General features: G+C 34.3%; 1 protein-coding gene and 1 pseudogene across 1 annotated transcript; both read left to right on the forward strand.

The window, feature by feature from the left end:
* The first annotated feature begins 2,041 nt into the window (after positions 1-2,041).
* LOC110726497 (probable aldehyde dehydrogenase) lies at positions 2,042-10,920 on the forward strand. Its single transcript, XM_021905974.1, has 16 exons — positions 2,042-2,270; positions 3,775-3,854; positions 4,160-4,263; positions 4,409-4,476; positions 4,610-4,667; positions 4,790-4,903; positions 5,192-5,275; positions 5,648-5,752; positions 7,322-7,435; positions 7,820-7,951; positions 8,033-8,122; positions 8,243-8,332; positions 9,595-9,804; positions 9,951-10,061; positions 10,456-10,535; positions 10,628-10,920. Exons 1-16 carry the CDS (start codon positions 2,185-2,187, stop codon positions 10,764-10,766), a joined length of 1,665 nt encoding a protein of 554 aa, XP_021761666.1. The 5' UTR covers positions 2,042-2,184; the 3' UTR covers positions 10,767-10,920.
* Positions 10,921-12,656: 1,736 nt separating this feature from the next.
* Positions 12,657-13,746, forward strand: LOC110726499 (annotated as a pseudogene).
* The last annotated feature ends 127 nt before the right edge of the window (positions 13,747-13,873 follow it).

A 13,873-nucleotide genomic window follows, 5' to 3' on the forward strand; every position in this document is an offset into this window, starting at 1 on the left:
GGATAGATGACCTGCAAGGTGTGATATGGGAAGAGGGGGTACAAAGGTTGGACTATTCTGGAATAATCCAAAGGTTGATTTATTTTAGGAGAACGGGGCAAAGGTTGGATTATTTAAAGTAATTTTTCCTAATTTAAACTAGAGTAACATTTGTTATAATTTATTTTTTCTAAACTTATCTTATCTGAACTAAAAAATGACCCAACTCGAATGAACTCATTTTGAATGACCAGATTACCACCTCCAACCATACGTCATAAATTCATTATCACTCCCTCTTCTAATTTAATTCACAAGCCCACGGGCCGAGTTAGTGTTAAGCTATAGTCACTTTGAACAATTAGACGGACATGCATGTGGATCATGGACTAACTAACGGCCCAATTAGTCAGTACTCAGTAAGATGAACTACATGAAAATGACACCATTGAAAATCCCAAGTACTCCGTATAAATTAATCAACAATTTATTTATTATTACTTCATATCAATCAATCAATCAATAAATCTATACAAAAGACAAATCTCAAATGACACATGTCATTTTGTGGTAAATTTCCCGCCTAATTTTACTTTCCAAATTTTTTCTTTTTATTACAGTTGTTACTAAATCTTACCATAACTTAAATTATCATTTTCAAGGATAATTATGTACACGATATTTCATTAACTATTAATAACAATAAATTTTCTTTTTATATTACAACAAATCTAAAGTTGGAAAAACATTATTTAATTAATCAATAATTTATAAAATTTCTACTAATCAACAAATAAGGAAAATGTATAAACTAAAATCAATTTTTTTTTTTAAAAAAACATTATACATAATAATTTCTTATAAAATTAATGTTAGTACTATAAATTCAAAAAGCAAGACATATTATGTGTCAATTAATTTCATTAAAGTTTAATTATGATAATCTTTGAATTAATAAGTTAAATAAAGATCTTACTACTATCTGTGCATGCACGGGATTTACACTAGTTAATTAAAAAAGGTTAATCTTAATTGAAAACAAAGTCTTTAAGCAAAAGTCCACTGAGAAGCAACCTAAGTTAAACACTTGTCACATAACCTAACGTACAAATTTGGTTGCTACTCTACATGCGTTGAATTATTCCCATAAATATAAATCTGATTGTAGTATGACTCACCAACTTATCTAATTCTGCATGAGTCAGTGAACAACGATCAAGGTTTCATAGGATCCATCCAATCACCAAATCCTCTACTTTAAAATTTTAAAACTTCCATTTCACATGTTACTGATGTTTGTTTGTTAGTCATACAGGAACCGAAAACGTTAAGCACTTAAACTGCCTTCCGTATAATGATATTAACCTGTTTTCAGACTGGGACGATGAACGTGTAACTATTATAGAGTACTCCTTATGTCAAGAATTGAGTTTTCTTTTGTTGTATTGCTGTAGAAAGAAGTATTTATACAAACTAAGTATCGGGCTCTAAACACTTGGCCCATCGACTAAGTATATACTAATTACATGACTTAACACCTTATTAAAGTACACACTGATTACAAAATACAAAGTATGAAGTTTTGAAGTTAGGTTTATGCAATTGAATAATTTGAGTCGTATTATGTTTATGCTCGATAACTTTTAATATCACAATCAATCAACATAAGCCGAAAAATGGTCAATCAATTTTGTCCATGTTAGTTTGTGGATCAAATTTGATATAAATTCATTTGAAAAACAACTCAAACAATTCAAACCTTATCATTTCTACCAAGTTTATATTTAGAAACAACCACCCGTGACAATCATAATACATGATCGTAAAGTCCGTAATCAGATTAGCTGGTTGAAAAACGAGTTTGAGTTTTTTTTATTTTTATAGAAAAAACTTCCATAGCAAGGATAGGTCACGAATTGGTTAGAATATATGACAAGTTTAATCGGATTTATTTTAAGCCAAAATCTCAATTGAAGATTTTCCCACCAATCCGGGTACCGGGTTGAACCCGAATAACCGAATGAATGTTTCCATTTCTATTTAAACCTTTTGTTAAACCCATTTTATTGTTGTAGTAATTAGTTCATTTTTCTATAACTCCAAGGAGAAGTGTCAGTCTCAGTTAACTCTTAACTTATAAAGAAGAGAGAAACAGAGAGACGAGGAAAATCGAAATATTCTTTCTTATACGGAGAGACGAGCATCATGCATAGATTTGCAATTCGCAGAGAAATGAGGGCAATTGTTTCCAAAAAAGCTGTTTCTTTGCTTGATTCTTGTAAATTTCCCAGGTATTTTTTTTTTAATTTTTTTTTAATTGTAGAATTAACATCAATTGATCAATCAATTAATTTACAAATTTTCAGTGAATTTTACATAGAATTTTGGTCTTCTGGGTATGATGTATTTGAGATAATGTATTTGGGTTTTTGAGGGTTTTGTGAAATGATTAGAATTTAGCTTGATCGAGTCATCTCAATATTTTGCTATATATGTTTAATTATTGAATTTTATTTTGTGATTTTACTGTTTGATTGGTATTAATTTATTACTTTATGATTTTTTGCGTCAATTCTGAGTTTGGTTTATAGGTTTGGGCAATTAATTAAATTGATTATATAGTGATTTGCCTTGCTAATCAAATGAATTTTGAGAATTTTTGACATGGATAAACACCTTTAAGTGAGGGAAACTCTTATAAATCTATAATAGCTTGCGAAAGCCATATGCGCCTTCAAGGAATTGGAGGGATTATATATTTCTTCTAGGCACGTAACATGGTTGTTTTCATAGTAGTTTAATATTTATTGTTTTATAAACAACCGGTTTAACACGATATAATTATTGAGATACCAAGACGTGACCAATTGATTTAGGTTGTTTGATTGAAGTAGTAATTCAATCCATGTGCAAATACATATGAACAAATACGGTCATATTTATATCAAGAAGAAAGCAAGAGGAAGCGATAAACTTCATCATACATCACATTATCCTAAGAGACATGCGTCTCTTTAATTACTCATAATAAGAAAGTGTGTTGGGACACCTTGTGAACAGTCTACCACTAAAAGATGAACTTTCTGATCACTTATATACTTGCCGTGTCTGCTAACTGGCAAAGGCTATCAACGATTAAAATATCAGGGCAGCCATTGTTGGCATGACTAAGGTAATTGTAGCACGGAGTAGTTAAGTAGTTTGCACATTAGAACAAGGTAATAAGTGACAAATCTAGAATCAATAGAAATGCCACACAGTGTGAGTGCTACTAAGGTGAAGTTGTTGGTACATACAAACCTCTTTTGCATATTGTTGTTCTTGTATCGTTGTACTTAACAAAGTTGGGCAGTGTGGCAGGTATTGGAAAGTATTGCTAAGCATTAGTAGATAGCAATTAACAATTTATTTATATGCTTTCTCGTCTTGATTGTACATGTAAGATGTAGCTGTGGTTGGTTAATTAGATCAGGGAAGGAGTGCTTGCGTATTAAATGATACATAGTTGTCACAGTATGAGGGCAGATCATCGGTGTGGTCTTTGATTCCCTCATGCCAGCCTTCCCCACATGTGCAAAAAACATAGAAACACAACTAAGGACGAGAAGTCGAGAAATACATGCATTATGGGATTTCTTGTGCTTTATCCCCTCTACTATCTTTTTTTTTTTTTTTTTTTTTTTAGGAATATCAATTACATATGCAATAGCTTGTATGACTGACACATGTTTATACAACTATGAGAGACTCACTTTCTTCTTCAGCCTGATTTATTTATAAATCCTTCTTGTGCAGGTATATGAGCTTGGCAGCTTTTCAAACTGTAGATGCAGACAAAGTATCCGGTTCTGAACCAGCTAAAGTGCATAACTTGGGTATGTTTGAAATAGTGTAGATGTGAGGTTTTGTTAAAATTTAAATAAACGATTGGGATATTTGCTGTCGTTCTTGTCTATTTAATTCAACTATATCATTATGTCACCCTCCTTGCCTTGCTGCTACTGACCATGTTTTCACAGGAATTCTGTAATCTATAATTTATCAACTAGTCTGATATTGGTGCTCTCAAATTCTGTTCTTTTGGGATAGGCATTAGTAATTTTTATTAAGCATTCCATTCTTAAGAAAACTTGCACATTCAATCTAAGCTGTTTTGATAATATAATTGTTTGATCTTCAGTGAATGGGAAATGGTTCGAGTCTCCTTCCTGGAATACAATTGTGGATCCATTGAATGGTGAACCATTCATCAAGGTTGCTGAGGTTGGTGAATCAAATATAAAGGTATGTCATGGTACTCTACTTTTTCCTTCTAGTGATACTAGCTTTCCAATCTCCCCTTATTTAATCCATTCTGTGAAATCATTTCGGACACTATGCATATACTCATCTGATGTTATTTTTTTTTTCATGCTTACTGCCTATTCAGCCATTTGTAGATAGCTTATCCAGGTGCCCTAAACATGGTCTTCATAATCCGTTCAAAGACCCAGAAAGGTTTGTGCCTATGTCATTCTCGTAGTTGTCCTCCCTTGTATGATTATTGCATTATGCTCTCTCCACAGTTTCCTATAGACCGTTGTGTTCTTAATTATGATTTCTTCTTATGCTAAAGAGGCTGAATTTTCAGATACCTGCACTTAGGAGCTGTATCAACTAAAGCAGCTGACAAGCTATCTCAGCCTGAGGTATACATGGGCTCATTCCTTATCTTCTTATTTTGCCTTTTTTTCGAACCAACTAGTTGTTTGAAGATACTTACCTTTAAAAAAAAAAAGTAATTAGTAAATATATTTGTGTTATATCCCAGATTTCAAAGTTCTTTGCTAGATTGATTCAAAGGGTTTCTCCAAAGAGTTTCGACCAGGCTATGGCTGAAGTATCTGTTACACAGAAATTTCTTGAGAATTTCTCTGGTGACCAGGTATCTGGAGAATTGTCTTAACAAAAACACTTTATTACTAGCATTTTTTTTATTGAATGGTAAACCCAGTTTTATGTTTTAGCTGGTTGCAAACTAGAGGCTGTGTCCTTACAGTCAAAAGTGAAAAGTAGAAAGCATAAGCTTTGATATCATGTGTTGTGAAAACAAAATTTGTTATGGTAATTTCTTATCTTTCCCTATGAAGTTGCAGTACATCCTTAATTTTAATAGCTACTCATTTTTCTTCAAATTTATATGTTTTTGTTGATTATATTTACTTTTGGACAGGTTCGTTTTCTTGCAAGGTCATTTGCAATACCCGGGAATCATCTTGGTCAGCAAAGTCATGGTTTCCGTTGGCCTTATGGCCCAGTATGTTACCATCTTACACTCACTCCCTTATTAATTTTGAGTTTTTTTACACCAGTAGAATGCAGTATGCTGAGTAGAATTAGAGTACCATGCTTTTCCTCACAAAAAAAAAAAAAAAAAAAAAAGAAGAAGAAGAAGAAAAAGGTACTGTGATGATTGTAATATGCATATTTTGATTTGGATGCCCAGGAAGTTTTAGCATTATTTGCCACATTTTCTCCCTTTGAAAGTTTGATCGCATTTTTTTTTGTTATGCATAACTCAATTGTAGCTGAAAATGTCAAATCCTATTTTGACCATTATTTACAATGCCCACAAAATCAAGCTAATACCTTATAGACAGCTTTTTTTAATAACGATTTTTGATTTCAGGTGGCTATCATTACTCCCTTCAATTTCCCTCTAGAAATCCCTGTGCTACAGTTGATGGGTGCACTTTACATGGGAAACAAACCTCTTCTCAAAGTGGATAGCAAGGTATTTAGTAAAGGCATTTGTATGGGTTTCAGGAGGCTATGTTTGTGATATAGATTTTTTTTTTTTTTTTTAAAAAAATTTTTGGTGTGAGTTACTATTAGGCTTCATTCATATTGACAAGAGCTGGTGTGATGTTTGATATTATTTAGCCCTAATTTGGTGTGGGTTGGCGGGTTGAACCTTAATCCTTGATAACCTCCCCTCTCATTCTCTAAAAGAAGAAAGAAAGTGATGAAAGAATGAAAACTACATAGCAACTCTTCCTTTTTCTTGTAAGATATAAACAGTCTTTATTGATATCAGTATAAAGATTATGGAGGGCCATACATGGCATTGTATCCTATTTTATCTTAGGCTATTACTTTGTTTTTTGTAATTACCCAATTTGACCTTTTGCGGGTATTGATTCACTTTGACCAATGTTAGTGATTTTTAATAAGAAAAAATAGTCATGTGGGATCTTGTTGGAATCATTTTAACTTTTAGTTTCCAAATATCAACTTTTTATAATTATTACTTACTAATAATAAAGATATTAATAGTCCAAATTTAGAGCCGGCAAGAGTGAAAAGTCAAATTACGTTAATTGAAAAAATAAAATAAAACGGAGTTAATGTATGGCTCTAGTATACCAATTTACCAATGGCCTCCTGTTCTCAAAGTAGGTGTATCAGATTCTAAGAGTAACTGCAGTGCTTGGACAATTAAGGGAACATTTCGATGCAGAATTTGTAATTGGCAATGAGACCTCAAACTATAGTACTTTTATATATTCCGTTATAGCATGTGAGCAAGATGTCATACCAACATTTATTTCTGAAGTAGTTACAAATTTTGAATCCCTTGTGTCCTAACTCCTTATCTGATTACTACCCTGGTTGATCCACATGTTCAACAATTTGCTTGGGGTCTAGGGCTTTGAGCAATATAGAGGGTGTTATTGGAGGTAGACCAAGTCTACAATTATTCAGTGCTGTACTGACTGTTGTCTGCTAATTGTGGGATAGATCCATTTGAGAAGAATGTGTAAAATGTCATCTGTTTGCAAGCTGCTACAATAGAGTATACATTGTTGGACTTTTGACTTCACATACTGTCGAATCCTGTTTGCGTGATGCATTCAGTTGTAACACTATTGTTGTATGTATACTTTCGTTTCTTCTTGCAACCTTGCTTTGAAAATAATTGGTGACTTATTATTTTATAACTAAAATAATTGGTTGGCTTTTCTTCTAAAACAGTAGGAAGTATAGAAGGATCCATCGAGTCTTTTAGTTATTGACTTATTGTATGTATGACCTGCATTTTGGGATTAAGGCTTTGTTGGTTGGTTGTTGTTGATGTATGATCTGCATTCACGCATACTAATTTATTCTATTCTCCATAATAAAGTTCACATGCAAAAAGAAGTGGTTATATGCTTTGCAAATGGCTTCCTTAATTCCAAAGAGAGATACTAATAATTGAAGCCTATGTTTGCTGTAACTTTTATTTCCTGACTTGCTTCTTAAATCTGTGATCAGAAGTTCAGAACATAATTTTGACTCTTTCAATATTTCTGCTTTGTAGGTTAGCATTGTAATGGAACAAATGCTGCGCCTGCTTCATTTATGTGGGTTATCTACTGACGATGTTGACTTCATCAACTCTGATGGCAAGACGATGAACAAACTGCTGTTGGAGGTTTCATTCTGCATTGCTATTTCAAAGAATTTTAATTTAATTGCTTTTGAATAATCTATACAAAATTTGCTTTTGGAAACATCTGCATCGATAGTATGTTTATATGTTGCGTGTACATTTTTCTGGGGAAAAGGGGGTTGTGCTACCTTTTTAGCATCTTTATACCTTTTGCCTGTGATTAGTAACCACTAACCAGAATTCTATTCATATCATTAGACCTTGCTTAAATTCTGTTTAATCTCCTGCTTTGAGATCTATTAATAGTGCCATGTTGTCTTGGTGGAAGATTGGGTCAAAGATCACCAGGACTTGTTGTACTTCCATTCAATTGAATCTGATTGAAGCAACTTAAAATCTATTTTACAAACCAAATGTCATGTACAGGCAAACCCTCGTATGACCCTCTTCACTGGAAGCTCTAGGGTAGCAGAGAAATTAGCAGATGACCTGAAGGGCCGAGTTAAATTGGAGGATGCAGGATTTGATTGGAAAATCCTTGGCCCTGATGTTCAGGAGGTTTGCTTCTATCATACTTCTTTATAATCTCAATCATGATCTTGGTTTTATAATTCTCATATCCACTCTTCTTGTTGGCAGGAGGATTATGTTGCCTGGGTTTGTGATCAAGACGCATATGCATGCAGTGGACAGAAGTGCTCTGCACAGTCCATCCTTTTTATGCATGAGGTAAACCCTATTGAGAATAATGGATATATTTTAGAAAAAGGAGTGATTTTCTGTAATTCCAGTGTGAAACCACTGATATATGTATATTTATATGATCTTTTTCTCTGATTTTCATTGCAGAACTGGTCAGAAAGTTCTCTTATTTCCAAGTTGAAAGATCTTGCTGCTAGAAGGAAGCTAGAAAACCTGACTATTGGACCTGTTCTTACTGTAAGTTCCATTTGCATAATTTGCATTAGAGATGTTGCAACTCATGGCTTCTGTAGGATTTGGGAATAATAAGAGTCAGTCGGGATGAAAGTGATCATCTGTGTTTGTCAGGATTGAGAATAAGATCCAGGAAGGGGGGGGGGGGTGCAGGGGGGACTTCTGCTCTTTTTCATTTTCTGAAACCTAGGTGAAGGCTTAGTTTTATTTTATTTTATTATTTAAACCACATTGCTTTATTTGTTTCATTCTCTAACACCCCTGTACTAAACAAAAGGAATGGAGTTTTTGAATTAGTTCCTTATCCAACAACAAAATAATCAGTCTCATCCCACTTCTACTTATTGATTGCTACAAGACTGTGAGGAGCTGTGAGAATGTCTTTCACTGAGCTGCTCATTATGTCACTGAGTTCATCAAGCTAAACATCATTTGGTTGGATGAACACTAAGTATCTTTACATTTTGTTTACTTTCTGAGGGATATCATTGGAATCACTAATAATGGATATTGATTGTGGATTTCTATTTGTTTCCTACACAGTTAAAGTTCATATTGAATGTAGATTCAACCAGCTACTCTCTATTTACCTATGTCATTTTCGTAGTGGAAAATGGGATGCACTTATGTCTATCTCATTTGTTCAATTATATCCTTTACCTCTTAAAGCACCCTTCTTTTATATGGAGAGGGGAGAACCAGAGAACACCCCTTCTTTCCTCTGGGTGTGTTTGTATTGTAAATGTGTTTTCCTTTAGTTGTATTGTGTGTATATCAGGCTTTTAGCCTTTGTTGTGATTGCTGTTTGGTGATAACTTCTTGAGGAATTGATCTCCGTAGTTAATATTTTTTTTTTATTTTTTTTTTTAATTTTTTTTTTTTGGTGTTCCACCCAGTTCACCCTTTAGGCTAATCCAAATTCGGGATCAGTTCTGAGTGGTTAGGTTCCAGTCCCCTCTCAATTGTTGCTGCGGGGGATCGAACACGTGGTCCTCCCTACCAAGTGCAGTCCCAATCACCACTGCACCAACAGTCAATTGGTGACTTGGTGTATAGTAGAGACTACTTACCCTATTACCCATGCATGTTGTCAGAAAGTATATAGTCAATATGTTGTAGATAATTTTTCCCCAGGAGTGACATTTTGTATCTTATCCAACATCTGTGAGGCATGCAATAACAATTCTGCAGTGATTTTGGTTTAATGCCTTTGATCTTATGCTTTGATCTTTTTCATGCATAATGATTTTGGTGTTTTCACATAGGTTACAACTGAAGCAATGTTGGAGCATGTGGAGAAGCTGCTAAAAATACCAGGATCGAAAGTACTTTTTGGTGGTGAGGCTTTAGAAAATCACACGATACCTTCAATTTATGGTGCCTTTAAGCCTACTGCTGTATATGTTCCTCTGGAAGAAATTTTGAAGGACACAAATTTTGAGCTTGTGACTAAAGAAATATTTGGACCGTTCCAGGTGAGTTTGGTTTATCTCTCTCTACCCTTCCCCACTTCATGCTATCTTTGGTGTATATCTGCAAAATGAACCTAATATTAGCATGGTAAAATAGCTGTCCCTGAAGAAAACTGTAATATATTGCTTATGGACTTTGGCACTTGCAGATCATCACTGACTATAAAGCAAACCAGCTTCCATTGGTGCTAGATGCCTTAGAGAGGATGAATGCACATTTGACTGCTGCGGTGGTGTCAAATGATTTGTTATTCCTACAGGCAAGATACGGAAAAAGATTGCTTTTTATATTGTTTTTCCGCTTTTCCTTTAACAGAACAGGGGGCATGGGCCTTTTGAAAGATATCTCACTAATGTTTTTGTTGATGTGGTTGTGGGAATGAAAGATTCACTTATAACATTAAAATAGTTTCATGGGTTAATCACTGATGTAAATAACACGAAATTCGTTTAATTAAGATACATGAAAGCCAAAAATATATATTCTGAATAAATAACTTTTGGAAATGAACAAGGGAAACAGAACTTGTTCATTGATCTTAGAGTCTTTTGTTGCAATATAATAATAGAACGTACGGAATTATGTAATCATACAAAATTCTGATTATGACACAAATATATTTCGTTCATCTGAGTTAATTCAATCAATTGCAGAAAGTTATTGGGAATACAGTAAATGGAACCACTTATGCTGGCTTACGAGCAAGGACTACAGGAGCTCCACAAAATCATTGGTGAGCCCTAAATCCTATTATCAATTATTATCTTAATTATATATGGTGCGTTGTAATTTCTTATTAATATTTCTCGACCTGAAATCCTCCAGGTTTGGACCTGCTGGAGATCCTAGGGGTGCAGGAATTGGAACTCCAGAAGCGATTAAGCTAGTGTGGTCTTGCCATAGAGAAATCATATACGATGTTGGTCCTGTACAATCCCAGTGGAAACTTCCACCAGCTACCTGATGTTTCAATGCTTTTGAATGGTTGCAAGTTAGGAAATGGAGTTGAGTACATTAGCTTAGTTTTTGGAGACAGTGGTTTCAAATAACTGTCATTATTACTGTGACCAGAATTACATAATCTAAAATAAATTTACGCTCTTTTTGTGTCTTGATGATCTTGCACTGTCATACCCTACTAACACCTGATCATAAAAGCAGCAATTTTTAAGGTGTCTTGATGATCTGGTCCCTGCCGTACCCTACTAACATCTGATATGAAAGCAGCAATATCAAGGGTGACAAAAAAGATTGTTATCTGAGGGCATCATGCTGGTTGAACAGTCGATGAAAGAGTGTTTCGCATACAGAGTTTACGACGTGATGAGTAGTAGTAATATACTCCATACGTGTTAATGAGGATTAATTTAGTATAAATTTGTAGGAAAAATTGTTGTCTATTATCTTGGTAATGTTGTTCATTCACCCCAAATCATTTCTTTTATTTTACACATTTTTATCACTATTCAGTCATTCACTACCACTAATGACATTTATTAAAAAGAAACATGGAAATGAGATTGCATTATCATATATATATTACTCATATGATCTTCCTTTGCTTGTTAAATTTTACTTAAATCCAATCTTATTATAGCTTTTAATTGAAGGGTCCGTGAGTGTAATGCTCAAGACAAGGTAAGTGATGCTGCCATGCTGGTAGTAAAAAGCTGTGATCTCTTCACTACCCATCTTTAATCAGTGGCAATACAGTGCCCGAAACAAATCGTTTGCAAATACTTCCACAAAATTTGCCTGTCTCCTGGTATTTGTTTATGCAGAAACATGCAACTATGCAAGCATTCAAGAAATATTGGGAAAGTTGTTTCAAGCTATGTTACTCAAACTTGGGTACCCATGTCCGACATGGGTCCAAGTGTCCGACTCGGCAATTTTCTGAAAAAAATTATGATTTTAAACTAAAATAAAGTGTCTAAGTGTCATACCTATGTTCAGGATTCAACATTGGTATTTAAAGTAAAATGAAGAGTCCGAGTAACATAGGTTTCAAGTGTACAAAAGATGGTCATCTCAATTTGTTGACCATCTTTTGTACATAGTAATATTTGAAAAAATCTCAATAATTAAGGCTCAAGGTAGCACCATCCATCATTGTGGGGTTGCTAGATCTGGGAAAATTGATTCCAGTTGTGTTGCTTGACCATGCTCAAACCATAACCAAAATTCACCCTAATTGAAAATAAAATGCTGAGATTGATCTATTTAATTAGCTAATTAACAACCTGAAAGTTAATTGATTCAAGTTATAATATAAACTAAACAATCCTTGGCCAAAATGACCCGATCCGAATGGACTCAGTCATTTGGCTAGTACCCTTGTTGAACAATCCAAGTGCCACCTCCAAGGATCACCATTGCTAACCCAACCACCTAACCCCCTAACAATCCATAAAGATTGAAGAAGCATCATGGACAATGACAAAATTAGAATGCTAGGGAATATCCGAAAATGAATTTCAGATGAGTTTGGAGTCAGAAAATGCTACAAGGCAATAGCTTGTACACAGCCTTCTGCTAAACAGCCTAGAAGAGTAGAAGGTTTCCATTCAGTAAAAAGATTGCTGTCCATATATTGAATAATCTACAAGAGTACGATCTGAAAATAATAACATATGTATTTTTTGTAACTGATTTAGTTCAATGTGTGAAAGCCAGATTAATCTTAAGCAAAATATGAGCTTCTTCTATGTTCAACAAATTGAATTAGTCTTTTACCTCCAAGCAAGTCTACAACCACTACAACTTACCGTATTGAAATTAAGGGATAAACTATGTTTCTTTTTCCTTTGTAAACATCATTTGCAGCAGTCTTACAGAATTTAATATATTTTGCATGTCCTTGACAAAGTCGCATGTTAATGGCCTATATAAACACCTTAATCTTATTTTTTCATACACAAACAAAAATACTTGAACATATACACACTCATGGCTGCCTTACTCTGCATTGTAGTTTTCTTGCTTGCTCCTTTTGTCTCCCACGCTGCTGATCCTGATCCCTTACTGGACTTCTGCATAGCAGACCTCAGCTCCTCTCCCTCGTTTTCCAGTTTCCCTTGCAAGCCAGCCTCAAATGTGACCTCCAAAGACTTCTTCTTCGATGGATTGATGAAGGAGGGCAATACTTCTAACATTTTTGGATCGAAGGTCACACCTGGGAACGTTTTCACATTCCCTGCCCTGAACATGCTTGGACTTTCAATGAACCGGGTTGATCTCGCACCTAATGGAATGAACCCACCCCACTCCCACCCACGATCAAGCGAGAGTGGAGTGGTGATCACGGGGAAAGTTCTAGTTGGTTTTGTGACTACAGGTAACGTGTACTACTCGAAGGTGTTGCTTCCAGGGCAGATGTTTGCAATTCCCAGAGGATTAGTTCATTTTCAGAAGAATGTGGGGGATAAGAAAGCAGAAATAATAACAGCTTTCAATAGCCAGAATCCTGGTGTAGTGAATTTATCCACAACTCTATTTGACACCCAACCTTCAATTCCGGATCATGTTCTAACTCAAACTTTCCAAGTTGATTCAAGCATTGTCCACAGTATAGAATCCAAATTTGGATCATAAATTTATTATGATCATGTCCAAAAAAAAAAAAAAAACACACCTACTCGTATCTTTATTCACTTTATTTGTATTTTTTTTGTAAAGATATGTTCAGAATAAGGATCAGCTTTTTTATGTTATTGAATTATAATCAATACAATAAATAATGTAGTTTTTGAGTTGTTCGCCTGCTAATTGGCAAGATTCATCTTTCGTTTTTTATGCAAACTGAGGATATGAAGCAAGTCTTAGTATGAAGGTCATATCATATAACCATCAGCTTATAAACAAAATTAAACACTAATCAAACATTCGAACGAAATTCCCTGACTATATGAAATAAACAAGACATCAGTTAAATACGGAGTAGTTTGTTTCTTTACCAACCAAGCGCGGGAATGATACATTAGCTTTCTGAGATTAATTTCATTCTATTTAAAAAACTAGATTTACACTAAGTTAATAGTTACACTTAATTTAGTTTATACAGTACTAGGG

This window comes from Chenopodium quinoa, unplaced genomic scaffold (genome assembly GCF_001683475.1).
Source record: "Chenopodium quinoa cultivar QQ74 unplaced genomic scaffold, ASM168347v1, whole genome shotgun sequence".
Taxonomy (NCBI): domain Eukaryota; kingdom Viridiplantae; phylum Streptophyta; class Magnoliopsida; order Caryophyllales; family Amaranthaceae; genus Chenopodium; species Chenopodium quinoa.